The sequence below is a fragment of the Heteronotia binoei genome, chromosome 4 (assembly GCF_032191835.1).
Source record: "Heteronotia binoei isolate CCM8104 ecotype False Entrance Well chromosome 4, APGP_CSIRO_Hbin_v1, whole genome shotgun sequence".
NCBI classification, from domain to species: domain Eukaryota; kingdom Metazoa; phylum Chordata; class Lepidosauria; order Squamata; family Gekkonidae; genus Heteronotia; species Heteronotia binoei.
The window spans coordinates 21,391,927-21,418,674 of NC_083226.1; the positions used below are offsets into that span (position 1 = coordinate 21,391,927).

A 26,748-nucleotide genomic window follows, 5' to 3' on the forward strand; every position below is an offset into this window, starting at 1 on the left:
TCAACAGATGAAGCAGTACACTTTCCAAGAAGGCATCGTACCCAGCTGAGGTCCATTCCTCCTCTTAGTGTGCCTTCCACTGGCTCCATCCCCCAAAGTTACAGGGATTTCTGGACCTGGAGCTGGCAGCCTTAGCTCCTGGGAATATGGAGATCCATGCATGTTTCATATTAAGCTGCTACAGTGGCGGGGGCCACAGCAGAGGTAAACTGAATAGCGCTAAAAAGCTGATCAATGCTCAAAACGTCATAAGAACATAAGAGAAGCCATGCTCGATCAGGCCAATGGCCCATCCAGTCCGTGTCACACAGTGGCCAAAAAACCCCAGTGCCATCAAGAGGTCCACCAGTGGGGCTAGAAGCCCTTCCACTGTGCCCTCCCCCAAGCACCAGAATACAGAGCATCACTGCCCCAGACAGAGAGTTCCAACGATAAGCTGTGGCTAATAGCCGCTGATGGACCTCTGTTCCATATACTTATCCATTCCCCTCTTGAAGCTGTCTGTGCTTGCAGCCGCCACCTCCTGTGTTGGCAAGGGCTTGCAATGAATGCAACCTCTTCTGCCATCATATTTGTCTTACCAAGTCATGGCCAAGTCAAGATTCCTGTGCCTTTGGTAGCTATAATGAAAGGATAACTTAAGCAGATGAAGTTTTTCTGGTATCTATATGGGAAGGAAAATTTTTGTTCACTTAACTTCAGCTAATTTTCGTTTGGGAAATTCCTGGAGATTTGGGGATGGTGCTTGGGAAGGTGAAGGAGTTTGGTGGAGGAAATGATGCCACTCTAGGACTTCTGCCCCTTTTAGATTCTAGTGGTACGCCACACAGTTGGCCCTTTGATGCCGCCATTTCCACCAGAGGAACTGATCTCTGTTGTCTGGAGATCAGTTGTAATCCCAGAAGAACTTCAGGCTCCCTTTTGAGGTTGGTAAACCTACCCATAACTGAACAACCAATGAGTCCTATGCTATCCTAGTCAGATTTCTGTTTGTTTGACTGGAACTGTATGGAAATGGGAGTTTCTGGAGAGATCTATCAGCAATCCTGTTCCCAGCTTCCTGCAATGAGGCAGAATCTAATGAGCCAGTGTGGCTCTCATTTGTGCCACCCACCAGAGCTTTTTTTTGTAGCAGGAACACCTTTGCATATTAGGCCACACACCCCTGATGTAGCCAATCCTCCTGGAGCTTACAGTAGGCCCTGTAAGCTCTGTGAGGATTGGCTACATCAGAGGGTGTGGCCTAATATGCAAAGGAGTTCCTGCTACTAAAAAAAGCCCTGGTACCCACACTGTATTTCCTAAATATTCTTCTGCTGTTTGTTTTCAGATTTATAGCATATTCATTTCAGCAAACATAATCTACGACTTTCTAACAATTCTTCTTTTTTTTAAGGCCCAGAACTGTCCCCAGTATTTTGCTATGTTGTGGGACCATGCAGGGTTTCACATTTCCTATTGCTTTTCTAATAATGAGCCATTCTTCATTGTATTTTGTTGGTTAATTTTTTTTACCTCAGTCGAGGTTACAAAACCTTGCAGTTTTCAAAGTAGGCCTCAGTAAAGCTGTAGCACCCTCTGCTGAGAATTAGTGCAATGAACCACTGAAGGGAATGCGTTCCTATCCTATTTAATTGGCTTAACTTTGAGAAACTCGAACCCTACTTAAGGAGGTCAGCTATTCCTGGCATATGTTATTTATTAAGCACTCACTCTTTGAAAGAGTAAGTGGGAGATAGAGATACATCACTATTCTTCTTTGTCATGTGCATGAAGTCACTGGCAAATATAAAGAAGCTTGAGATGTGACTGGAATTAAAGGGGATGGGCAAGAATTTATGTTCCTTCTTCATTTGCCACCCTGTGTCTAAGAAATGCAAGGTGGCATACATGGTTCTGTCCTCTTCCCTTTTACCCTCAAAACAACCCTCTGAGGTATGTTAAGCTGAGAGAGTGTAACTAGCACAAGTGTCCCCTCCCACTCAGTCCACACTGTTCCTCAAAGACCTCCCAGAATGCTGCATTTTGGTGAACCCAGCAGGGTGAGAAATAACAACAATAGGGTTGAGGGGTGCTCAAAGTGAGAGGTAATAATAATACTAGGGTTGGGGAAGGGTCTCAAAGTGAATGGGCAATAGGCACAGGACAGATACTGGATGGAATTGAGACCTAGGTTTCCTGTCTCATTACCAATGCTGGTATCTCCGCTTCTACTACCCCTCTGCATATCACACTTAATCCAATCAAGCCTGCTGTTGCCATTTGGCATATGAAATCACCTTTATAGAGTTTACATCTCCAGTAATTCACGTTACATTTTACCGCTCGCATGGCCTGGCCCAACAAAGTGATATTTATGTGAGATTCAGCCCTTATAGCAAATGAGTTTGACACCTCTGGTGCTTCTTTTGTAACATTTCATCTGTTATTATGCTGAAACCATGGCAAAAAGAAGAAGAAGAAGAGTAATATGTTTTGGGCAGAACAACAAACCTCAATCATACCCTTATAAAAAGAGTATGGAAATGCCAACTTGCTGATATTAGGAAACAAATGGATTGTTGCACTTCCTTAGAGGGCTTTTTTTGTAGAAAAAACCCAGCAGGAACTTGTTTGCATTTCCCCCCCACTGGAAATTGGATTGGTACAATGTTCCACATTGGACACAGTTCTTTTCATTGGCAGTAACCTTTGCCTTCTTGTCAGCACACTCTACTGACCATTTTGCTGCCCCTTTCTGCACTTCCCCACCCCCCTGATCTGTAATATCTATTTTGAGATATAGAGATCAGAACTCAGCTCCGCCTAGTATTGCAAAAGCAGCTTCTCACTCTAGATTTATACCTAGATTGATGACACGATGGGTCCCTAAAATTCCATTTCAATGCATTTTTGCACATCTTACTTAAGTATCAGACAGGAGCAGACTGAGAAGTCCAAATGGCCCTGGGGCAAGCCTAGCTGAGGAAACCCTGTGGTGCCACTACTACCAATGGGGAGTCACTCAGCCCAGTGGCAGAACAATGGGTGTTAGTTCACCCACTATTTCCTCCTGAAAACTGACCACAGTGTGGAAAAAGACAATTGATAAGCTGTCATCAGGCTGGTGATGAAGGTAGGGTTGTCAGGCTAGGCCTGGCCACCAGTATGTGTGTGTGTGGGTGCAGACATGAGGGATAGGAGGTCTCATCTGCCACTATGTCACTTCCAGGGGAGACCCAGAAGTAAAGTAAGGTAGCTCTAGGAATTCTCAAGAAAGCTACACTATGTTAATTCTAGGTTTTCCCTGGAAGTGCTATGTCCAGGAAGTGACATAGCGACCCATGCAATGTCACTTTTGATTCCCCCCCGACCCCACAATTACTTTGAGTGGTGGTGGGCAACAGAAACAGGGAGGTATTCTCTGTCCCCACTAGGGGAATGGTAAACCCAGGTGAAGGTTCTAAAACAAGTGGCCTTCTGAGGTGCTGACAGGGTGGCTAGGGCTTGCCTCTGCTTGTTCCTGGCCACCAGTTGCCTTCCAGGGCAGTGATCCCTCAGGAAATTTCTCTATTCTGATATCATATTAGCACAGGCTGTTCCCAAAGAGAACTTAAGTTAAAAATGGAACAAATTGGGGTGTGAGGTTTCTTTGTACTATTTTCCACACTATTATGGAAATATAATCTTCTTGCTGGTTTTTTAAAAATTTACATACAATCAACATTAGATATGTGTCAAGCATTGTATCGTTATCCTCTATCATAGTATTTAGAATATAGAATTGTTACTAACCCTGAATTAAACTTAGGCACATCAAAGTAGCAACCCCCAACTTTCTTCTTTTGCTTTTACTAACAAATGCAGGAATGTCCTCTTTGAAGATAAGACCTCTTGGGACTTGTTCTCAGGCTCAGCCAGGCCTGAACCTAGGATGTGCTAGTTGCAATATAGATAAGGAACCCAGTGTGTGAATTTCACACGTGCATGTAGAATTGTTTATAGAACCTTTGATGTGCCATCTTAAAGCATGTATTCTAGTGTTACAGAGTATCAGTTCCAATTCTCAGCTCGAATGAGCCACATGGATTATCAATAAACCAAACTTTGTTTCAAGATTCAAGGACTGGTTATTTTGAGATCTCATGCTTGACATTATGTAGGGTATGTCTGAAAAACCTCCAGTCTCCATACCTCTACATTTTCCTCATTTGTATATAATTGGGGCCAATTTGCACATTGCAGATTCCACATGTCGCTTCTCTCATATCTGTATAAAACAGAAAATCTCTATTTAATTTAATCCTGCTAACTGGTTTGGGGAATTCCTGGAGATTTGGGGGCAGTGCCTGGAGAGGGCTATGTGTTAAATCCACTGTTATTGTACAGCCAGGAATCTCTATGAGGTAGCAGAGTTCACTAGGCTCATTCACATTCATTTTATTCATATTTCAAGATTCTTGGTACTGTGTGTGCGAGCAAGGATAGTAAGGTACACAGAGTCACTAGTCACTTTCAAAACTAATAAGAGTCCTTTATTTGGGGAACTCCATTCTAGATAGTATAGACCAGAGATAGAGTTAGAATCTAATCTAACTGCTAAGATGATACAACTTGGCAATGACACAAGCATCAACCACACCAGGCAAGTCGGGCAAAGAGTAGCTCACTTATTGGCTATGTGTGCAGGCTGGAAAGGCTGCAAACAGGGGGGAAACTGAGGGGGCCCATAGGCTATGGGCCCCCTATGGGCCCCCACACTATGGGTGAGGGGGCCCATAGACCAATGCCTACTTGGCCTAATTGTTAATCTGGCCCTGTGGGCTTCTTGTCTTCCCCTTGGGCTGTTTGCATACGCAGAAATAGCACAGGATGTTCTTATTTGCCTTGTTGGGAAGCTGCCTGTGCTAGTGTTACAGGAAGCAACAGGATTTTCACGTTTGTTAAACATAATAGTTCATAATAATAGGTGATATTGGACAAACATGAGGTTTTAGTCAACAAATCCCAAGTCATTTGAGAAGACAGATGCAAACATTTTGAACATCTCTGTAAAGTGTGCAAATATGAAATATTAGAACAGGATATAGATCTAGTAAGCCAATCCTTTATAGATTTGCATTCAGCAGAGCCAACCCTTGAACATATGAACATATGAAGCTGCCTTATACTGAATCAGACCCTCATTCCATCAAAGTCAGTACTGTCTTCTCAGACTGGCAGCGGCTCTCCAGGGTCTCAAGCAGAGGTTTTTCACACCTATTTGCCTGGACCCTTTTTTGGAGATGCCAGGGATTGAACCTGGGACCTTCTGCTTACCAAGCAGATGCTCTACCACTGAGCCACCGTCCCTCCCCTTGAAAGCTGCTCCAGCCTCTTGAAGTGATTTTGTATTCCTACATAGGAGGTCCCAGAGTTCTTCTGTGGGGTGTTTACATTACTGAAGGTTGAACTGGACTAAACTGTGTCAGGAGGCATTTGATACTCTAAAACGCCTATTCACTAGCGAGCCGGTGCTAGTGCACCCCAACGAGCTCAAACCCTTTGTGGTCCAGTCATTGATAAAGTTCATGAACACCCCCGGGGCTCCCTGGAGCCCGAATGGCATCACCAGATATTCAAATTGCCCCATCAGTGTGTTGAACGCCGTCTTCCACTCATCCCCTCCTTTATCCTAACTCGGAAGTAGGCGTCGCGCAGGTCAAGTTTGGTAAATATCGACCCCTCCGATACTGCACTCAGCAAGTCTTTGATTAGGGGGATGGGGTAGGCATTTGACATGGAAATCCCGTTAATCCCACGAAAATCAGTGCAAAGTCTCAGGCTCCCGTCCTTCTTCTTACGGAATAGGACTGGAGCGGCGTGCGGGGCCGTGGCCGGGCGAATGAAGCCCCGGTGCAGGTTTTTATCTAAGAACTTTCGCAGCTCCGCTTTCTCTGCCCTCCCCATCGAGTAGAGCTTTGCCTTGGGCAGGGACTGGCCAGGGATGAGTTCTATGGCGCAGTCCGTGCTCTGGTGAGGCGGTAGCTCATCGGCCTCCGTCTCGCTGAACGCCCCTTTCAGGTCTCAGTACTCTTGGGGGATTGATTTGATTTCCTCTATAGTCACACACAATTTCTCATTTTTGGGGGGTGGTCGTGGTCCCCTCAGTTCTTGCCACAAGTGGGAGGTGCATCGTCTGTCGAGGAAATCGATCGTGTGCTCCCCCCACTGTATGTCCGGTTGGTGCCGGGCCAGCCACCCCACCCCCAACACAATGTCGAATGAGCAGGAGGGGGCGACCACAAATACTTCCAAGTCCCAGTGGTCCTCTACGCCCATGGGAACCTCCTGGGTTTGCTCTATGCACGGCTCCCCCTTCATTCGGGTCCCGTCCATCTGCTCGAATTCGAGCGAATTTGAGCGGCCGGGGAAGTAACTCTTTGGTCAGTTCTAACATTTCCACTAGTCTGGGAGTTATGATTTCTCGAGTGCACCCCGAGTCTATGAGGGCTCTCGCGTGCACGAATCTTTTCAATCTCACATTTAACAAAGTCAAAGGGACAAACATCAGTTTCCCCGATATTCTCACCCGGGTGCTTTTGCAGCCATCCGCTACAAAGTAACTCACGCCGATAAGCCCCATAGGAATCAGTTTCAAAATGTCAGCAAAGGGTTCATTGAAGTTTCAAAATGATCAGACTTGTCTTTGTTCAAAAACATTGCCTGACACCCCGTTCCTGCCCTCCTCCTCATCTGTTCAATTCACAAAATCAGCATTGCTATCAGATGGCCATCCAGCCTCTGTTTAAAAACCTCCAAGTAAGGAGAGCCCACCACCTCCCGAGGAAGCCTGTCCCACTGAGGAACTGCTCTGTCAGGAAGTTCTTCCTAATGTTAAGCCAAAAACTTTTGATTTAATTTCAATCCGCTGGTTTCTGGTCTGACCTTCTGAGACAATTGAAAACAATTCTGTACCAAATTATAATAATAGTAGTAATAATAATAATAATAATAATAATAATAATAATAATAATAATAATAATAATTATTATTATTATTATTTTTAATTTATATCCCGCCCTCCCCGCCAAAGCAGGCTCAGGCGGCTCACGTAACATAAATACAGCATTACAGTAGTAAAATAATAAAACAAATAAAATACCCCAATTTACAATTATTACTCAGTTAAGCACTATAACATCAATAAAACAAAATTTGGTGCTATGAATACAACATAGCTTTGCATAGTGATGGTATAATAATTCCACATTAAAAAGCCAGCTGGAAGAGGACGGTCTTACAGGCCCGGTGGAACTGGTTAAGGTCCCGCAAGGCCCGTACCTCTTCTGGTAGCTGGTTCCACCAGCGGGGAGCTGTTACCGAGAAGGCCCTCTCTCTTGTTGTTTTCAATTTGACCTCCTTCAGCCCAGGGATTGTCAGCAGGTTTTGTGAGCTAGATCGAAGCATTCTCTGAGGAACATATGGGGAGAGACGGTCCTTAAGGTAGGCAGGTCCTCGGCCATATAGGGCTTTAAAGGTAGTAACCAGCACCTTGTAACGAATCCGGTACACAATTGGCAGCCAGTGCAGTTCCCGCATCCTAGGCTGCTCCCTGGATGTGCTCCTACAGCCTGGATGTGTTCCCGCAGCCTATGTGCTCCCACTTAGGGAGTCCCATTAACAGTCTGGCCGCTGTGTTCTGCACTAGCTGCAGTTTCCGGGTTCGGCACAGGGGCAGCCCCATGTAAAGGGCATTACAGTAGTCTAACCTTGAGGTGACTGTTGCCAGGTCATTGCGCTCCAGGAAAAGAGCCGACTGCCTCGCCCGTTTCAGATGAAAAAAGACGGATTTAGCAGTGGCTGCTATCTGGGCCTCCATTGACAAGGAAGGCTCCAGTAGCACCCCTAGGCTCTTGACCCTGCGCACTGTTTTCAGTGGCGCACCATCAAAGACCGGTAGGGGAATTTCCCTTCCTAGACCGCCACGGCCCAGGCACAGGAACTCTGTCTTCGCTGGATTCAACTTCAACCCACTCAGCCTGAGCCAGCCTGCCATGGTTTGCAGCACCCGGTCCAGATTTTCTGGGACATCGCCAGGCCAATCGTCCATCAGTAGATAGAGCCGGATGTCATCAGCGTACTGATGGTAACCCAGCCCATACCTCCGGGCAATCTGGGCAAGGGGGCGCATGTAGATGTTAAACAACATCGGGGAGAGCACCGCCCCTTGAGGCACCCCACAATTAAGTGGGTATTTCTGGAACAGCTCTCCCCCAATCTCCACTCTTTGTCCCCGACCATCCAGGAAAGAGGAAAGCCATTGTAAGGCCAGCCCCTGAATCCCTGCATCGGCAAGGCGGCAGGTCAGTAACTGGTGGTTGACCATATTGAATGCAGCTGATAGGTCTAACAACAACAGTCCTGCTGAACCGCCTCGATCCAGGTGCCGCTGGAGATCATCCATGAGGGCGAAGAGTACTGTCTCCTTCCCATGGCCCGGGTGGGAGCTGGACTGGTATGGATCTAAGGTGAAAGTGTCATCCAGGAAACTCTGCAGTTGTGGAGCCACTGCCCTCTCAATGATTTTACCCCAAAAGGGTAAATTTGAGACCGGACGATAATGTGCCAATTTGGTCGGGTCTGATGTAATCTTTTTTAGGAGGGGGTGGACCACTGCCTCTTTAAGAGGCATTGGAAAAAGACCCTCTGAGAGGGATCTATTTACGATGTCCGTATAGGACACCTAAGCTCCCTCTGGCAAGCTTTAATTAGCCAGGAGGGGCATGGGTCCAAATCACAAGTTGTAGGGTGTACAGTAGAGAGAATTATGTCAACTTCCTCCAGGCTGAGTGTGTTGAAGCAATCCAAGATTGAACCAGAAGACAGGCACGGAGCCTCGAGTTCACTTACTGTATCCAACATGGCGGGGAGGTCATGGCAGAGCGACGTGACCTTGTCTGCAAAAAATTTCGCAGACACATTTATATGACAGCCCTTTAGGTACTTGAAGATGGTGATCTTATCATCTCTCAATCATTTCATTTCCAGACTAAACATACCCAGTTCCTTCAGCCTTTCCTCAAAGGGTTTGGTCTCCAGACCCCTTGCCATCTTTGTTGCCCTCCACTGGACATGTTCTAGCTTGTCTATATCCTTTTTAAATTGTGGTACCCCCAAATGAACACAATACTCTGGGCGAGGTCTGACCAGAGCAAAGTAAAGCGATACCATCATCACTACACTTGATCTGGACACTATGCTTCTGTTAATACAGGCCAAGATCACATTGGCCATTTTAGCTACTGCATCACACTGCTGACTCATGTTCAGTATATGGTCTACTAAGACCCCTATATCCTTTTTACGCATGCTACTGCCAAGACAAGTCTCTCCTATCCTATAATGATGCATTTGATTTTTCCTACTGAAATGCAGGATGGGAGAGACTTGTCTTGGCAGTAGTATGTGAAAAAGGAATGAGGGCATATTAGCCAGCAGGAAGTGACAAAAAAGTACCTATGTCCTCCAAGCTGAACAAAGTTTGGTTACTGTTCTGTAGACTTCATTGATTCTTCATTGATGAAGCTGTAAATGCAACAATTGGTCACCTGGATCCGTTTAGATTGTCTACAGTGTTTTGGAGTTCTCAGGACTGAAGACAACAGATTGAAGAGGTTCTATGATTCCCATTGTTGTGGAGGATGGATTTATTTTTATTGTGACTTTGGTATCTATCATTTATGTCTATACTAAGTGGTTGTAGTCCAGTTCTTTTACTTGAAGGACTTTTAATTGTAAATGTTACTTGTTCAGATGGTACTAGCAGGAAGTCTGAATTATTCATGTGTTGCATTTATTGTACACACAGCTGTATATTTCTATTATGAATTCAGGTTGTACTAACAATATAATTAAGGGGAGCATCATTCGTGGCATTGTGGGCCTATGCAGGGCTTTATATTTCCTACTGATTTTCTAATAATGAGCCAAACTTCACTGCATTTTGTTGGTAAACAAAATATTTACCTCAGTTGAAGTTCTAGATTAGAACATCTCACTTTTCAAAGTTATTATGCTGAGGGCTCTGAAACTACGGCAGGAAAAAAAAAAGGATTCTGGACAGAACAATAAGCCTCAATGGAAAGGTCAATGCAAAAGAACAGTGGCAGCACAATATATGAAATACAAAAATACAGAAATACAAAATATTGTGCACAAACAAACAGTCTAAACTGGTGTATATAAAGTTCTATTATAATGAAATGAACAGCCCACAACAGTGGGCATACATTCATACAGAATAAATAGAAAACAACAGTCTCAAAACAATACTCCAAGGAGGACCCCACACAGTCACAGAGTTTTCCAAAATGAGTACAAAGACTCAAAAGTACTCCTGCGGAACATTATTTTTGAGTCTTTGTACTCATTTTGGAAAACTCTGTGACTGTATGAATGTATGCCCACTGTTGTGGGCTGTTCATTTCATTATAATAGAACTTTATATACACCAGTTTAGACTGTTTGTTTGTGCACAATATTTTGTATTTCTGTATTTTTGTATTTCAATGGAAAGGTCAGCTTGCTGAAATTAGAGGAAACAAATGGATTGCTGCACTTCCATATTTTTTGGGGGGTGATTTTGTATTAGGGAATCAATAGTCAATAAACATCTGTCTGCTTCCTCTGTCACCATCGCCGTCTTCTTCTTCGTCGTCGTCGTCATCATCATCATCATCAAAAATTTATAATCTGCTCTCCAGGAACCAGCTCAGAGTGGGTAACATCAATATGAAAAAAAAGATACAAGATTCTAAAAACAATAATAATACAAAATACAAGATTCTAAAAACAATAAACATTGCCTTCTTGTCAACACACTGACTGACCATGTTGGTGCCACACTTTCTGTACTCCCCTGCCCCCCGGGCCCGTAATATCCATTTTGAGATGTGGTAATTAGGGAGTCAGCTCCGCACAATATTGCAAAAGCAGTCTCTCATCTGAGATTTATGCAAAGGTGATATTCCCAGGCATTATTGCTCCCTAAAATTTTATTTCGATGTATTTTTTACACATCTCATTAAAAGTATCAGACAGGAGTAGACTGAGAAGTGTAAATGACCCTGGGACAAGCCTAGCCGAGCAACCCCTGTAGTTCCACTGCCACCAATGGACGGGGTCACCTCAGCTCAGTGACACAAACAATTGGTGATAGTTCACCCATTACTTCCTCCTGAAAACTGAACACTGTGTGGAAAAGGACAATTGGTAAGTTGTTACCAAGCTGCTAATGAAGATAGGGTACCAGCCAATCTTCCTTCTAAGCTGAGTTAGTGTGCACTAGCTCACAGATTTTTAGCCTCCAGCTCACACATTTTTGTCTTAACTCAGGAAGGATGACCTCAGAGCACAATAATTTGTGCAGCAGCTCACAACTTTAATATCAGTAGATAACAAAATAGAATTTTTGCTCACAAGACTCTGCAGCTTCGAGGGAACATTGGTGCTAGCCTAGGCCTGGCCATTAGTGAGAAGTTTGGCGGCAGGGACATGAAGAATGGGAGGTCTTGTGTTCCACTGTGTGATTTCCAGGGGAGACCCAGAAGTAAAGTAGGGTAGCTCTAGGAATTTTCAGCGATTTTTAAAGCTGCGCCATGCCACTTACAGGTTTTTCCATAGTGGTCCATGCAATGTCACCTTTAAACATTTTTCTCCCACCACTACTCAGAGCGCTGGTGGGTGACAGAAACAAGGGGAGGCATTCTCAGGCCCACTGGGGGAATGGTAAACCCAGGTGAAGGTTCTAAACCAAGTGGCCCCCTAAGGTGCTGACAGGGTGGCTAGGACTGTCCTCTGCTTGCTCCTGGCCACCAGCTGCCTTCCAGGGCAGTGATCCCTCAGGAAATTTTCCAGTCCATTTTGGTATCCTATTAGCACAGGTGGTTCCCAAAGAGAAGTTTGGTTAAAAATAGAACAAACTGGGATGTGAGGTTTCTTTGTAATATTTTCCACCCTATTATGGAAAAATAATCCTAGTGTGGATAAAAAAAAATTCCACATACTCCACTGTCATTAAATATACAGGGTACATCTTAAAAACCTCCATACCACATATCTCTACTGTTTCCTCATTTTTATATAACTGGGGCCAAGCTGCATGTTACAAATTCCACATGGTAGATATGAGCTTCTCTCATATCTACCATTCACTTAAATTCTGCTAACTCTGGCTTGGGGAATTCCTGGAGAATTGAAGAAGAAGATATTGGATTTATATTCCGCCCTCCACTCCGAAGAGTCTCAGAGTGGCTCACAATCTCCTTTACCTTCCTCCCCCACAACAGACACCCTGTGAGGTGGGTGGGGCTGGAGAGGGCTCTCACAGCAGCTGCCCTTTTAAGGACAACCTCTGCCAGAGCTATGGCTGACCCAAGGCCATGCCAGCAGATGCAAGTGGAGGAGTGGGGAATCAAACCTGGTTCTCCCAGATAAGAGTCCGCACACTTAACCACTACACCAAACTGGCTCTTCTATTGGAGGCATTTCCTGGGGAGGGCATAGTAGGGGAAGGGAGAGAGTTCAGTGGAGGATGTGATGTCACTCTAGGACTTCTATCCCTTTTAGATTCTAATGGTATGCCACTGAGTTCTTTTGAGGTTGGTAAACCTACCCATTACTGAACAACCAACAAGTCCTGTGCTATCCTGGTCAGATTTTTGTTGGTTTATTTGACTGGAACTGTATGGAAAGGGGAGTCTCTGGAGAGATTTATCAGCAGTCCTGTTCCCAGATGTACACAGCTGGACAATCAGAAGTCCTGTACAAAGGGATTAGCAATCACCCTGCTGCTGTGAATTCCTGGTGGCAACTCCATCTAGAAATACTGCAGTGGACAGATTCTGATATAGGGTTGCCATTCCCAAGTTCCGGGTGGGGAATTCCCTGATTTTTGAGGCTTCTTCCCACTGCCGACCAGCTGGCCAGTGGGGGAAACCCCGCCTCCAAGCAGTGAATTCACCATGCAATGTCTCTGGTAGATAACATCACATGGAAGTCACATTATTGTATTGGAATGTTGCATGGTATGCTTTGGTTTTTGGACAAAATTCTATGGTTTGGTTCCAATTTTACCATGGAGTTTTGTCCAAAAACCCACAGCATCACCCCCAACATCACCGACATGATAATTTCACATTCAGGTGATGTCAGCATGCCACGCAACAACACTGCCCACTCCTGGAACACCCCCCTTTCCCAATCTCCCCACTAGTTCAATGGTCCCACCTGGCAACATCAGGACTCTGATGTAGAAGAAGGTGGGCTTCCTGTCTTCCCATTGTGCAGTTTGCATAAGCAGAAATGGCACGGAATGTTCTTATTTGCCTTGTTGGAGAGCTGCCCATGCTAGTGTTACAGGAAGCAACAGACAGGCTTTTCACATTTGTTAAAAATAATAGTTAATAATAATAGATGGTATTGGGCAAACATGAGTTTTAAGTCAACAAATCCCAAGTCATTTGAGAAGACAGATGCAAACATCATATTGAACATCTCTGCAGAGTGTGCAAATATGAAATATTAGAACGGGATATAGATCTAGTAAGCCAATCCTTTATAGATTTGCATTCAGCAGAGCCAATCCTTGAAAGCAGCTCCCACCTTTTCAAGTGCTTTTGCATTCCTAGGAGGTCATACAGTTCTGCTGTGGGGTGTTCACATTGCTGAAAGAACAGCATTGGTAAATGAGTGGACATCACAGCAGAGGAAACATTTTTCCTTTTTGCTCAGAAAGATGGCATCTGCATTCTTCACAATACTGTTTACGCTTCTGGTTATGGAAGTCCTCGTTGGAATGATAGCCAATGGGTTTATTCTCCTCATCAATTGCATCGACTGGTTCAGAAGTAGGAAATTATCCCCAGTTGACTTGATCCTGAGCTGTCTTGGCTTGTCCAGACTTGCATGGCAGGCAATAGGCTTACTGGATGCAACTCTGTTTTTCTTTTTTCTGGGCACCTATCTATCCAGTTCCATGCAGTTAATGTTTCCTATCTTGTTTATGTTTATGAACACAGTCAATATTTGGTTTGCCACCTGGCTGAGTGTTCTGTATTTTGTCAAGATCACCATTTTCTCCCACCCAGTTATCCTTCGGGTGAAGCAGAGATTCTCCAGGTTGGTCCCATGGCTGCTTCTGGGCTCATTTGTCTTTTCTGCTGTTTTTACTACGATTATTATCACAGGCTTGAACTATGACGCTAGGAGTTGCCATCGCTACAAATCACTTCTAAGCAACAGCAATGATTCACAAATTAAAACACCTCCCTTCTGTTGGTACTTTACCATTCTAGCTACTGCTCCCCATTTCATTGCAATCTTGATATTTGCGTCATCCACCATCTTGTTAATAGTCTCTCTGTGGAAACACACAAGGAGTGTGCAATGCAATGGAGTTGGCCCCAGAGATCTCAGCACTCAAGTTCATTTGACTGCCATCAAAGCTCTGGCTTCCTTCCTTATTCTGTACCTGTCCTGTTTTATAGCGATCATTTTGCAGTCACTAATCACCTGGCGGAAGAATCACACTTGGACTTCTGTGCTTTATCATAACGTGACTGCGGCATATCCTTCTGGACATGCCATTATCCTGATATTAATTAACCCAAGACTGAAACAGGCATGGGTCAGAATGCTACAGCATTTAAACTGTTTGAGAGACTTAGGCTGGTTTCACACTGTGAAATTGACACGATTGTATCGCATTCAGAAAAAATCCACTAAAGTTTGCACCATTTCTGGGCAATCAGAGAGCTGCTGCTGAAATGGCAGGATCCTGGCAGCGGTCAGTGATTGCCCATTTACACTGCTAGTCGAGTTCAACCACGGACCTGCTGCAGAAAGGGTTGTCTCTTTTAAAAAAGGCCCTGTGTGTGCACTCAGTTGGAGAAGCAGTGAAGCGCACCTCGGAGAGGGTGAGGGGTAACCCCCCTCCTCCCTCCCTTGCCAGAAACGGCTTGGTGCAATCACACAGCTCTTCCACTTATGAACCGCCCTAGGGCATTCAGACAGCAGCTGATTATGCAACCTACATCCGATTCAGGGGGATGCTACTGGGAAAATCCAGGTAGCTTTTTGAGGCAGATAGGAGGCGTCTGGAGACAGGGTTAGTGTGGGTGCAGCTCGGAGGGCAGATGTGCTCGTGTGATTGTGCACTTTTAATCCTTTATGGGAGGCAGGGCTAGGTCGGGGCAAATCTCTTGTGTGAAACCACCCTTACTGTCTTAGAACCTCTCAAGAGGCCATTGGGAGAAGATATGCTCTTGAGGAAGAAGGATCCTGAAAAATCGTTTGAGTACAATCCCCAAAGCAGGGGTGCTCTATCCATCAGATACACCTAGGCTATCACCTAGGGCACTAGAGGTAGAGGGGTACCCAAATCAACTTGGGGCCCATGTTATCTCAAGAAACCTTATTAATGGTATAGCTTCTTGAACAGAATAGGCCTGAGAATTTACTTTTAGTTTTCAGATTTGCAAATGTATATGCTTCTTACAGTTTTAAGTTTTCTCTCGTTCCAGCCTTGAGGAAGGAATGAGAATTTTGGGGGTATAAATTTTAGAGAGTCAAAGTTCCCTCTTTCATGAAGGGAGGTTTGACTCTTGAAAGCTTATCTTTTTGGTCTCTACAGTGCTACTGTACTTGAATCTAGCTGTTCTACCACAGAGCAACATGGTTATCCTCTGAAACAATCTCAAGAAAAATAATCTATGACTAAAATGAACATGCCTAGACTAAATCTTACAATAAGTAGAACTCAGTTCAAAACAATTATTCTTTGGAAGATGCCACTCAATGCTCAGTTTACATCATGGCAGAGGAAACAAATTAAAAGAAGAAAAAAAAGTGGAGGAAGAAGAGGAGGGGAAGAAGGAGATTGGATTTATACCCCACCTTTCACTCAGGGTCAGAGCTGCTTATAATCTCCTTCCTTTCCTCTCCTGACAACAAACACCCTGTGAGGCAGGTGGCGCTGAGAGAGCTCTGAGGCTAGCTGCATGTTGAGGAGTGGGGAATCAAACCCGCTTCTCCAGATTAGAGTTTGCCATTCTTAACCACTACTCGATGGCTCTCTTATTTAGATGTTTTGATACAGTTATGCGAGGGTCATGTAACTGGGCATTTATAATGTAGCCCTGACCTAGATAGCCCAAACTAGCCCAATCTCATCAAAACTCAGAAGCTAAAGAATAAGACTTAGAAATTTCGTAAGCATAAGACTTAGAAATTGTTAAATAATTTAAATAATATCTAGATTTTTAGAATGGTTCAAACTTAGGCCGTTTTCCCACAGAGCTTACCACGGAGCGACGTCCCTCTTCACCGCGCAGCGTCTGCGCGGATTTCCCACCAACTGCTCTGCAGAACCAGGAAGTGCCGGACCTTTTGCATCGCAGATGTAAACCGCTAAAAACCAGTTTACGTTAGTGACGCAAAAGCCGCGGCTCTTCCTGGTTATGTGGAGCAGTTGGTGGGAAATCCGCGCAGACGCTGCGTGGTGAAGAGGGACATCGCTCCGCGGTAAGCTCTGTGGGAAAACGGCCTTAGAGTGTAAAAATCTAACTGCAAAAGATGTATCTTTATTAGTAGACTATCACAACTCAGAAAGTTCTTGTTTATTCCTCAATATTCCTCAATTGAGAATTCACCTCAATATTGTAATAATGATGTTTTACTATCTGCTTTCACATTTGAAATTATTAAATAATGAAGACAATATAGATATTGAGGATGGATTAAATTTAGTGCAGGGATTTCTCTAATTGTAAAAGATTGAATATTTTTATTATTAATAGAATATAGCAGAAAGTTCTTGTTTAGTCTTCTAAAGAGAGAACTCACCTCCAAATACTGTAATAATGACACTTTACTATCTGCTGTAACATTTGAAATTTGTATTTTTATGAAAACAGTTGATTTTACTCGTTGTATGTAATTACTCATAATACTTGAAAATTACTGATGAAATTAAGAAGAATTGAAGAATTGCAGATTTATACCCTGCCCTTCTCTTTGAATCAGAGACTCAGAGCAGCTTACAATCTCCTTATCTTCTCCCCTCACAACAAACATCCTGTGAGGTGGGGGGGGGCTGAGAGGGCTTTCACAGCACCTGCCCTTTCAAGGACAACCTCTGCGAGAGCTATGGCTAACCCAAGGCCATTCCAGCAAGTGCAAGCGGAGGAGTGGGGAATCAAACCCGGTTCTCCCAGATAAAAGTCCATGCATTTAACCACTACACCAAACTGGCTCTCCACACCAAACTGGCTCTCCATTACATTTCCTCCTTCTCCTTCCCTTTCTTACCCCACCTTTCTCTCTCTCTCTCTTTTTTTTTTGGAAAAATAGAAAACCCCATGACAGTCAGTGACAACTTGATGACAGAAAAAAAAAAAGCCACACCCTAAAAGGGAAAACCCAGCTGGCTATCTCCGGACCAAAGGAGGCAAAACTACAAAATACTCGCACACGGGCCTTCTCTATCGCAGCTCCACACCTATGGAACCAGCTCCCGGAAGAAGTGCGAGCCCTGCAGAGCCTTGACCAGTTCCGCAGGGCCTGCAAGACCACCCTTTTCAGGATGGCCTTTGCCGGCTGAGTGACTGATGTTAGGTGACTTCTATCACCATTATTTTATGAACAGAATTAGCACCTGAAATCTATTTGTATTTGTATTCGTTTTAAATTGGAATGTTTTAAGACTAATGTGATTTTAAACCTTTGTATAATTATATGAATATGTTGTTAGCCGCCCTGAGCCCGCTTCGGCGGGGAGGGCGGGATATAAATAAAATGTTATTATTATTATTATTGAATTGCTTAGATCTGGGTTGTGATGAGGCTAACTTATCCAGGGGTGTCAAACATGCGGTCCGGAGACCAGATCAGGCCCCCAGAGGGGTCCTATGAGGCAGTGGTGGACTGGGTCTGAAAATATTGGCTGCCAGGAGACAAAGGGGGCCCACCCACAACTATGAGACTATCATTTAATTTTTATAAAAAATAAATAAAATATTCAAAAATACATCAGTGGAAAAAAGGTACAATTAAAACTTTTGCAAAATAATTTTTAATTTTTTTTCATTAAAATAGTAATACAACGTAAATTTTAGTTGCATTTACAGTAATAATATTGGGACTTCTATTATATGTTCAAGCTACTAAAAGGTCATTACCATTTTTAACATATTGCCTAATGTTTAAGGGGGCCCACTTCATCAGGGACCCACTTGACATTGGGCAAGCTGACACCCTGGCCAGTCTGGCACTGCTATGAGGCCAATGAGCAAATCAAAAGTAGGTTTGCAACTTGCAGTTTCACACCTGAACAACACTTGAACAGTATTCTCAAAATTGCTACAGCACAGACATTGTCTCCAGTTTTTGATGCAATAATTCAGAACAAACGGTGTCAGTTATCAGAAATCGTTAAATGAATAAAATATTGCAAGGGTGCTAATGTTTTAAGTGTGTTTTATTTTAAGTTTTAAAAAAAAAATCTTTGTGTTTGTCTGTGTCCGCTACCTGGCATTACAATTTATGACACCCATGGTCTGGCCCAACAAGGCCTTATTTATATCAGATCCGTCCCTCTTAACAAATGAATTCAACACCCCTGAGATCTTTTCTGATCTTTTCAGTAACAATTAATTACACATTTATTCAAAATCCAATTAAAATGCTTTAGTTTAATTTATTCAACAAAACTGATGAAGCCGATCCAATGATACCAGCTTTTCAATGTGGGCTAGTCACTTAGCAAGCAAACTATTTAATTGTTCAGTAAATTCTTAATATGTTGAATGAGCTTGATAAAGTGATACCAATTCCCCAGTGTCTGGTTTAAAGTCATTCTGCCGGAGTCTTAAATCACCACATTCAGTAATCTGGAGTCAATTTGTTTTCTTGGAGAGAAGTTGGAAGGCCACACTAAAATTATGTTCCACCAAATATGGGAATGCAACAAGCAACTTGTTAACCATTGTCTATAGTGCTGGATAATGACAAGAAATTTCCTTGTATAACCAAAACTTTTGTTAACATTTCTTAAACTCTGGCTTCAGTTCAATGCCATTTTGTAGGTCAGTTCTTTCATTAACCCAGTTTCCCACAGAGTTACGCTTACATAATCTGGAAATATTAATATTGGGCAGACTGACAAAAATTACACTTATATAGCTGAAAAGCATATTTCATAATCAAGAGTTTCAGTAACTGAGAATGCAGGAATATAAATACCACACTCCCATATTGTTATGTTATGAATTTAGCAGCAGAAACTTTTTAAAATGACAAAGAAACAAAAACAAAAGCAATGACAACACCTTCTCAAAACTGATCTGCCTAGAGCTGTGGTGGGGTATTTATTAGAAATTCCAGTAGTTTCCACCGCTTTTCAGCACTATGCAGAGACAGAAAATTGGAGTACCATTTGCCAGCATCTAGGTTCTAGTCTCATCTATCATAAATAAGTGCACAATACTGTGAAAGGGACCCACATTGGCTATGGCCCTACATCAGTTCTAGTTAAAAAAAAAAAAAAGGAAGGGACATAGGTAGCTCTAGGAATCACCAGAAATATTGTAGTTTTATCATAGAGTTTCTGGTGATCCCTAGAGCTACCTATGTCACATCTGAGGGTTTTGGGTTTTTTTGCTGGAAGTGACATGACACTGCAGCCAGTGTCACACCAGGGGTTATTTTTCACCTGTCATCATAAGTGTTTAAACTAACTAGATCTGTATACCCCCCAAACAATAATTCCTATGCACTTTATTTCTTCATTGTTAATCTTAATCTTTTGAAAAACAGAATCACTTCCACAATGTGTTAAATTCACATGGAACACAAGAATTTCAGTTATTTTCCAGACTGATCTTACATCCACAGACTTAATACAATAATAATTGAATACCTTAATTGATTCTCTAGAAGGTTTTCTGGATATGTCATGTAAACTACCATGTCATCAGTAAATACATTTATTTTATATTTTATTTATTTTAAATATATATTGTCTATCTTTTTTTCCATATGGAGCTTAAGGTGGCTTACAAACATAGATAAAATGGAATAAAATACATCAAAAACATAACATTTAAAATCACTACTCAGAACTCCTATTGAATTTAACCAAATGAAGAGTTGAATAAAACTGTCTTCAACTGCCTCCGAAAGATCGGAAGTGAGGGGACCAGGTATGCTTCCCTGGAGAGGTTGTTCTGGAATTGTGAGACTGCCACTTAAAAGGCCCTCTCTCATGTACCCAACAAGGAAGCTTCTTTGATTGATGGGACAGTCAGGAGGGTCTCTTCCTGTGATCTTAATTCCTGGGCAGAAACATATGGGGGAAGACAGTCCTTCTGGTCCCAGGTTATGTAGGGCTTTAATCTTCAAAACCAACAACTTGGTGTGATTCCTTGAACTGAGTGATCCCTTACAGCCACTCCCTGAATCTTAGTATCTTGTTGAATATATCTGGCCATAGGTTCTCACAAAATCACAAATAATAATACCGACGAAGGACAGCCTTGCTTAGTTTCATGGCATAATTTTCTTAGTAAGTTGTCCATTGATGATCATTTTCACAGAACACATTCAATATATTATAATTATCCAGTCCTTAAAAACGCCGTTGAAACCAAAGTTCTCCAAGCAAAGGTTTTCTTCCAGCCCATCAAGGGTTTATTCAGTGTCTAATGACAAAATGGCCTTGACCTGGATAACCCAGACTAACCTAGTCTTGTCAGATTTCAGAAGCTAAGCATAGCTGGCTTTTTCTAGTATTTGGATGGGAGACCTTCTTGGAATATGAGGGTCACAATGTAGAGGCAGGCAATGGCAAATCACCATGGATGTCTCTTGCCTTGAAAACCATATGGGGTCATCATAAATCAGCTGTGACTTGAGGGCAAAAAAAGATAAAATGATGGTTGGAATTTTCTTCACTTTGACATTTATTAACATTTATTGATATTCAATATTTCTCATATGTTGCCTATCAGAAATTGGTCAAATGAAAAGTGTCTGATGGTAGATTTTAATCTGTTTGATTTAATATATTTGATAGATTTAAATCTTTCCCTGTTTTGAGAATCAGTACAATTTTGCTTTCAATCCGTCTTCTAGGTAACATTTTTGATTCAAATATTAAAAGCCATTGTTAAGGGCCATGCAATTACGTAGGTCTACAAAGCACTGATAAAGCCCATCAATAATTGGAGCTTTATTCTTTTTAAAACTGTTTTATGGCTAGATCTACCTTTTCTCCTGCAATCTCTGTGTCCAATTTACCCATATTCTTGGATGATAATTTTGGAAGATTTCTTTTCTAAACAAAAGCAAAAACAAAAAACCCCACCTTTTGCTTTAGGTCATGGAGACGTAAATAATTCCTTGTAACATTGAACAAATTCTTACTGAATTTTATTATTATCTGCAGTAAATTTTCCTTCTCTCTTAACCGATTCTAGTATTTCTCACTTTTTTCTTAATTAGTCTATAGGACAACAGTTTCCCTGCTGTGTCACTTTTAAAAAAAATTAAGATTGTGCTCCACTCAAATGGCATTTAAAGTGATGTAGCATCCTGACCCATGCCTGTTTTAGTTTGGGGTTAATTCGTATCAGGATAATGGCATGTCCAGAGCGACAAATAACACTCATATTGTTAAACAGCATAGATGGCCAAGTGTGCTTCTTATTACTCAAGGTTAGTATTGCTTGCAAAGTAATTGCTAGAAAACCAAACAGATATAGAACAATGAAGGAAACTTGAACTTTAATGGCAGTCAGGTGAACTTGCGTGTTGAAATCCTTGACACCAGTTCCATTGTGTTGCATATGTCTTGTGTGCTTCCACATAGACGTTATTAGCAGGATGGATGATGACAAAAATATCAGAAAAGGAATGGAATCTGGGGCAGTAGCTAGAATATCCATGCTTCTACAGGAGTCAACCATTTTAGTTTTTGAATCATTGGTGCTCAAAAATGATTTGTAGGGGTTGCATTTGGACAAATCATTGTTCAAGCCTGCAAGTACAGTAATTGTCATGATAGCAGAGAAGATGATTGAGCCCAGAAGCAACCACGGTATAAGTCTAGAGATTCTTTGCTTCATTTGGAGGAAAATAGGGTGGGAGAACATGGAGATCTTTGCAAAGTAGAAAACACTTAGCCAGGTTGCAATCCAGATACTAGCAGTGTTTGTAAAAATCCAGACGATGGGAAGCAGTAAATACATGACATTCCAAATATGATTGCTTGGATAAAAGAAATGCAGAATTTCTTCCAGAATCACTACCATCAGCCACACAAGTCTGGACAAGCCAAGACAGGTCAGGATCAGGTCAGCTGGGGATAGTTTCCAGCTTTTGAACCAGTCAATGCAATTGGTTAGGACAATAAATCCATTTCCTACCATTCCAACGAGGGTTTCAATAGCCAGAAGTATAAAACAAATTAATGTGAATAACGGAGCTTCCATATTTCTGAGTACAAAAGTTCTTCTGCAGTAATGCTCACTCTTTTCCTGATTATGTCCTTTCACAAGGCAATTCTACGACCTTCAGTGAAAAACAACTGGAGAGGCAGGAGCTATTTTCCAGTGTAGACTCATTTGAGAGGCAAATCTTTCCAAAAAAGGACTGGGTTCTGACATATATATCCTGTTCTAATATTTCGTATTTGCACATTTTGCAGAGATGCTAAAAACTATCTTTGCATCTGTTTTCACAAATCATGATGCACTATTCTTTTGGGATTTGTTGATTTAAAATTATTTTTTTTTACGGATCAATCTGTAATTAATTATTATTAATTATCATTTTACTGCATTCTGCAGCAGATATCATTTCTCATGTCTTCAAGGGCAACCTAATGTAGCATGTATTACAGAAAACCTGTCATTAGATTACAAAATCATGGATTATTGTGAATAAATCAAGGAAAGGAGGAAATTGGTGATCTAAATGCACCTGTTGGAAGGCTCCTGCTTTTCAACCAGCAAGGCTGCGTTCATGAGTACCCTCAAACTCTTAACCTCAGGGTCGGCTCACCCATTAGGCAAATTAGACATTTGCCTAGTGTGCCAGCAGAGTGGGGGCGCCAAATTCAGCCCTCCCCCCCCCAGCCTCCTCCTGCCTCCCTTCCTCACAATTTCAAAGCTCGGGAAGGGATGTTGGAGCACTGCACTCCCTGGGCTCTTTAAAGCGCCCCCGCTTATCAGCTGATTGGCGGGTAAAACTGCACTGGAGGCTTGCAGCTCCTATACTGCCCCTCTGGTGCAATCTTGATCAGTGCAGGGTTGAGGGGGCAGGCCAGCAGCAGTGGGAAGGATGAGCGAGATGCTGAAAGAGCGGCCACCACTACCTCTTTTTCCCTTCCTTTCCCTGCAATCCAGGGGAAGGAAAGGGGGAAGAGGCAGCAGCTGTGACTGCTCTTTCGATGGCTCACTCGTCCTTCTGGCCACTGCTGCCCCCTCAATCTCACACTGATCATGATTGCACCAGAGGGCCAGCATAGGAGCTGTGAGCCTCCACCGCTGTTTTACCCACTGATCAGCTGATCAGTGTGGGAGGGCTTTTAAAGAGCCTGGGTAGTGCAGAACTCCACTGCCCCTTTTTGAGCATTGAAATTTTGAGGAAGGGAGAGAAGAGGAGGTGCTGCAGAGGGGTGGGGGGTGGTGCCATGGTGGGGGGCAGGGGATGGCAAGGTTGCCTGGGGCGCCATGTGCCCCAGGGCTGGCCCTGCTTAACCTGCTCTGCAGTTTCCACCACAAGTGATCCAAAGCAAAGTATCAGCATCCTGACCAGTATTACCCTTGTCTTGTTTGGATTCTTAGGATGTTCTGCCTTAGTTACATGACCACAGATTCAAAGTGCTGGATCAGAGCAGAGTCAGATGCACCTGCAGGCTTACATAATGAAATGTATAATGTACTGGGTCCCAATACATAACAAAATACAAGCTGATTGTCACCTCCATCTTGATGACGTTCAGCTGCAGGACAAATCACAAGGAGCTCATTCTGCTCCTGTGGTCAGACAAAAACATTGAAACAATTATGAGATATTGCTTCTGTGGCAGAATGTGCCTGCTCTGGCCTGCAGGTGCTATTCCACCCTGCCCTCCTAGGTTTTTCTCAACACCTGGAGAGGCTTTTCTTCCACTCTTGGGTAGCCCACCAGCTCCTCCTGAACTTTGTATAGAATTGCGCACTGGGAGGGCCAGACTCACTGAGAGATGAAGCTTTTCTAAGTGTCATGAAAGGGAACTTTTGTAGTCAGTTTACTATACCCCCATGCCTTAGAACTCGGGGCAGCATAGGCTAATGCAGATATCTAACATAAATGGGCCTTTAAGTGATGTGCAATCAGCTCAGGTAGTTCTATTCAGACATGCAGGGCTTCTGTTCATTCCTCACCAGACACAACCATGGAGGAACCTGATCGTTAGGTAAACTGTTCTAATGCATCTAGGTGAATTTGGATATGTTTGCTTGGATGATTACAACAGTCAAATAATTAGGTTTTTTCAACACTACATCGTCCATCTATTGCTGCCAACTCCTATATCCATTTCCTTAAAAAGACTCTGAATATTCAGTAAGTATGTGTAAGTAAATTTGAATGTTATGAAGTGCACGTGTATATTTTATCATGTCTATATGGTGTGCTTTATAACATTTGTAAAAATAATGGTTACATCTCAAATATACTCGCTTTATTTCAGAACTGATTATAAATGGCTTCATAAAATTATTATATGCATACATGGGCAAGAAATTATTAGTAAAAATGACAAATAAAGAAATTATTCAGTAAAAATCTGCAAGAGTATTACTGACAGAAATTCTGTTACGATGTAATATCCAATTGTTTTGTATTATTGCAATTAATAATATATTACACACAAAAATTTTAAATACTGTGATTTTTTTTTGCATTTTAATAAAGAATTTTCAGTGATATATTAATATTTATCCTTGCAGTTTCAAAATCTGCCAGCTATAAGAGAAGATACCAATCTGGAAGAGTAAAATGGAAGAAGAAAGATCTTAGAGAAAGGTTTAATAATATCAACAAGTTCCTTGCTAAAATTTGTGATGGCAGCTCAATCTGCTCTCTAATTGGTGCTACAAATTCTAAAGAAAATAACATCAATGAACAATGAAAAGAGAAGGACCCTGTCAAAAATACAAATTCTATTAGAGCAAATTCTCAAAAAACAAATTCAGATTCTAAAGAAAGTAACCTTGAACAACAGGAAAACTAGGGGTGTATATTTGTTTTAATTGGTATTCAACTTCTCCCTGGATAAAATGGTTGCTTTGTTAAGATGGCCCTGTGGCGCAGAGTGGTAAAGCAGCAGTACTGCAGTACTGTGGTCTGAACTCTCTGCTCACGACCTGAGTTTGATTCCGGTGGAAGCTGGATTCAGGTAGCCGGCTCAAGGTTGACTCAGCCTTCCATCCTTCTGAGGTCAATAAAATGAGTATCCAGCTTGCTGGGGGGAAAGTGTAGGTGACTGAGGAAGGCAATGGCAAACCACCCCGTAAAAACTCTGCTGTGAAAACATTGTGAAAGCAACGTCACCCCAGAGTCGGAAACCACTGGTGTTTACACAGGGGACCTTTCCTTTCCTTGTAAGATGGACTGCATGGCATTCTACCTGACTGGAGTTCCTCCCCTTCCTAAATCCCACTCTCCCAGGCTTCACTTTTCAATATCCAAAGATTCCCAAACCCAGAGTTGGCAAGCTTAGTCCCACAATCTCCAGCCAGATGTGTGCCTTGCAAATTCTGGCAACTCTCCTCTATCGTGATTATAATCCTGCTTCAGCTCCTGTTTGTACCATACAGGGTTTTTTCCATCAGGAAGGCTTCTAGTCCCAGATCTTGACCAAGGGCACAGGGTATTTTCTACTCGAGTCAGCATTGACAATAAGCCCCTTCCCCCAAAACGGCACATTCCCTGGCCTATGAGCAGACACCCCTCCCTTGTTCCTAGACTTTGGGGCCTCCAGGCAATCTGGCAAACCTGTTAGGATTACCAGGTCCCACTGGCTACTTGTGGGGAATGGAGAGATCTAGGTGGGAAACTCCTAGAGATTTTGGGATGAAGCCTAGGAAGGACAGGGACCTCAGTGGGGTAAAATATCTTAGAGTCCATCACTTCTGGGTGGCATCATCATATAGCCTTTCAGGCAAGTTGGGGGCAGGATTTCCCCTGCTGGTCAGGTGGCTGCTGGTGGAGAACTGTTCCCCCAAACCAGGTGGGGGTCTGGCAACCCTAGCCCAAGTCCCCCTCTTGGACTCCTTCCTAAAGCTTTTTCTCAGATCTGCCTCCCTTTGTAACCCTTTCCTTATGTCTCCTGTCTTCTCTAGCTTTGCCCCTTTCTTGGGTCTCTGCCTGCTCCTTTCCAAGGCCTTCCAAGAAGATCCAGAAATACGGATAGTCACGGCCAGTCCTATTGTAATAATAACTATCAATTTCATTCTGGCAACTACTTCCAGCATGGAAGCAGGGCCTTCTTTAATAGCTATTGGCAGCACAGGGAAAATTCTTTCAAAATGGTGCATGTTGCTCTGTCATGTCTTTGATCAGTTCTCCACACAACATCGGTATCTAGCCAAGCAAACAGGGACAAAAGGGATGCAATTACTATGTAGAGTAGAAAGTAAGAAAGGCTACTGGGAAAACCTTGAGGACAGTCTCTAACATGGT

At 42.9% G+C, this 26,748-nt stretch overlaps 2 protein-coding genes across 2 annotated transcripts; one reads left to right on the forward strand and one right to left on the reverse strand.

The window, feature by feature from the left end:
* Window positions 1-13,756: 13,756 nt before the first annotated feature.
* On the forward strand, window positions 13,757-14,785 carry LOC132570051 (taste receptor type 2 member 8-like). Its single transcript, XM_060236492.1, has one exon. It carries the CDS (start codon window positions 13,757-13,759, stop codon window positions 14,783-14,785), a length of 1,029 nt encoding a protein of 342 aa, XP_060092475.1.
* A 6,526-nt stretch (window positions 14,786-21,311) lies between these two features.
* Window positions 21,312-22,445, reverse strand: LOC132570052 (taste receptor type 2 member 7-like). The gene is made up of 2 exons (XM_060236494.1): window positions 21,728-22,445; window positions 21,312-21,352 (listed from the first exon to the last, which is right to left on the reverse strand). Exons 1-2 carry the CDS (start codon window positions 22,443-22,445, stop codon window positions 21,312-21,314), a joined length of 759 nt encoding a protein of 252 aa, XP_060092477.1.
* Window positions 22,446-26,748: the final 4,303 nt, after the last annotated feature.

What these genes read in the sequence shown, in the direction of transcription:
- LOC132570052 (XM_060236494.1), bottom strand. Translation starts at nt 22,445, where the DNA reads ATGGTAGGAAATGGATTTATTGTCCTAACCAATTGCATTGACTGGTTC. An exon ending in GCAAGCAATACTAACCTTGA is followed by an intron (nt 21,353 to 21,727) that starts GTAATAAGAAGC and finishes GCTTTTGTTTAG; the next exon opens with AAAAGAAATCTTCCAAAATT.
- LOC132570051 (XM_060236492.1), top strand. Translation starts at nt 13,757, where the DNA reads ATGGCATCTGCATTCTTCACAATACTGTTTACGCTTCTGGTTATGGAA.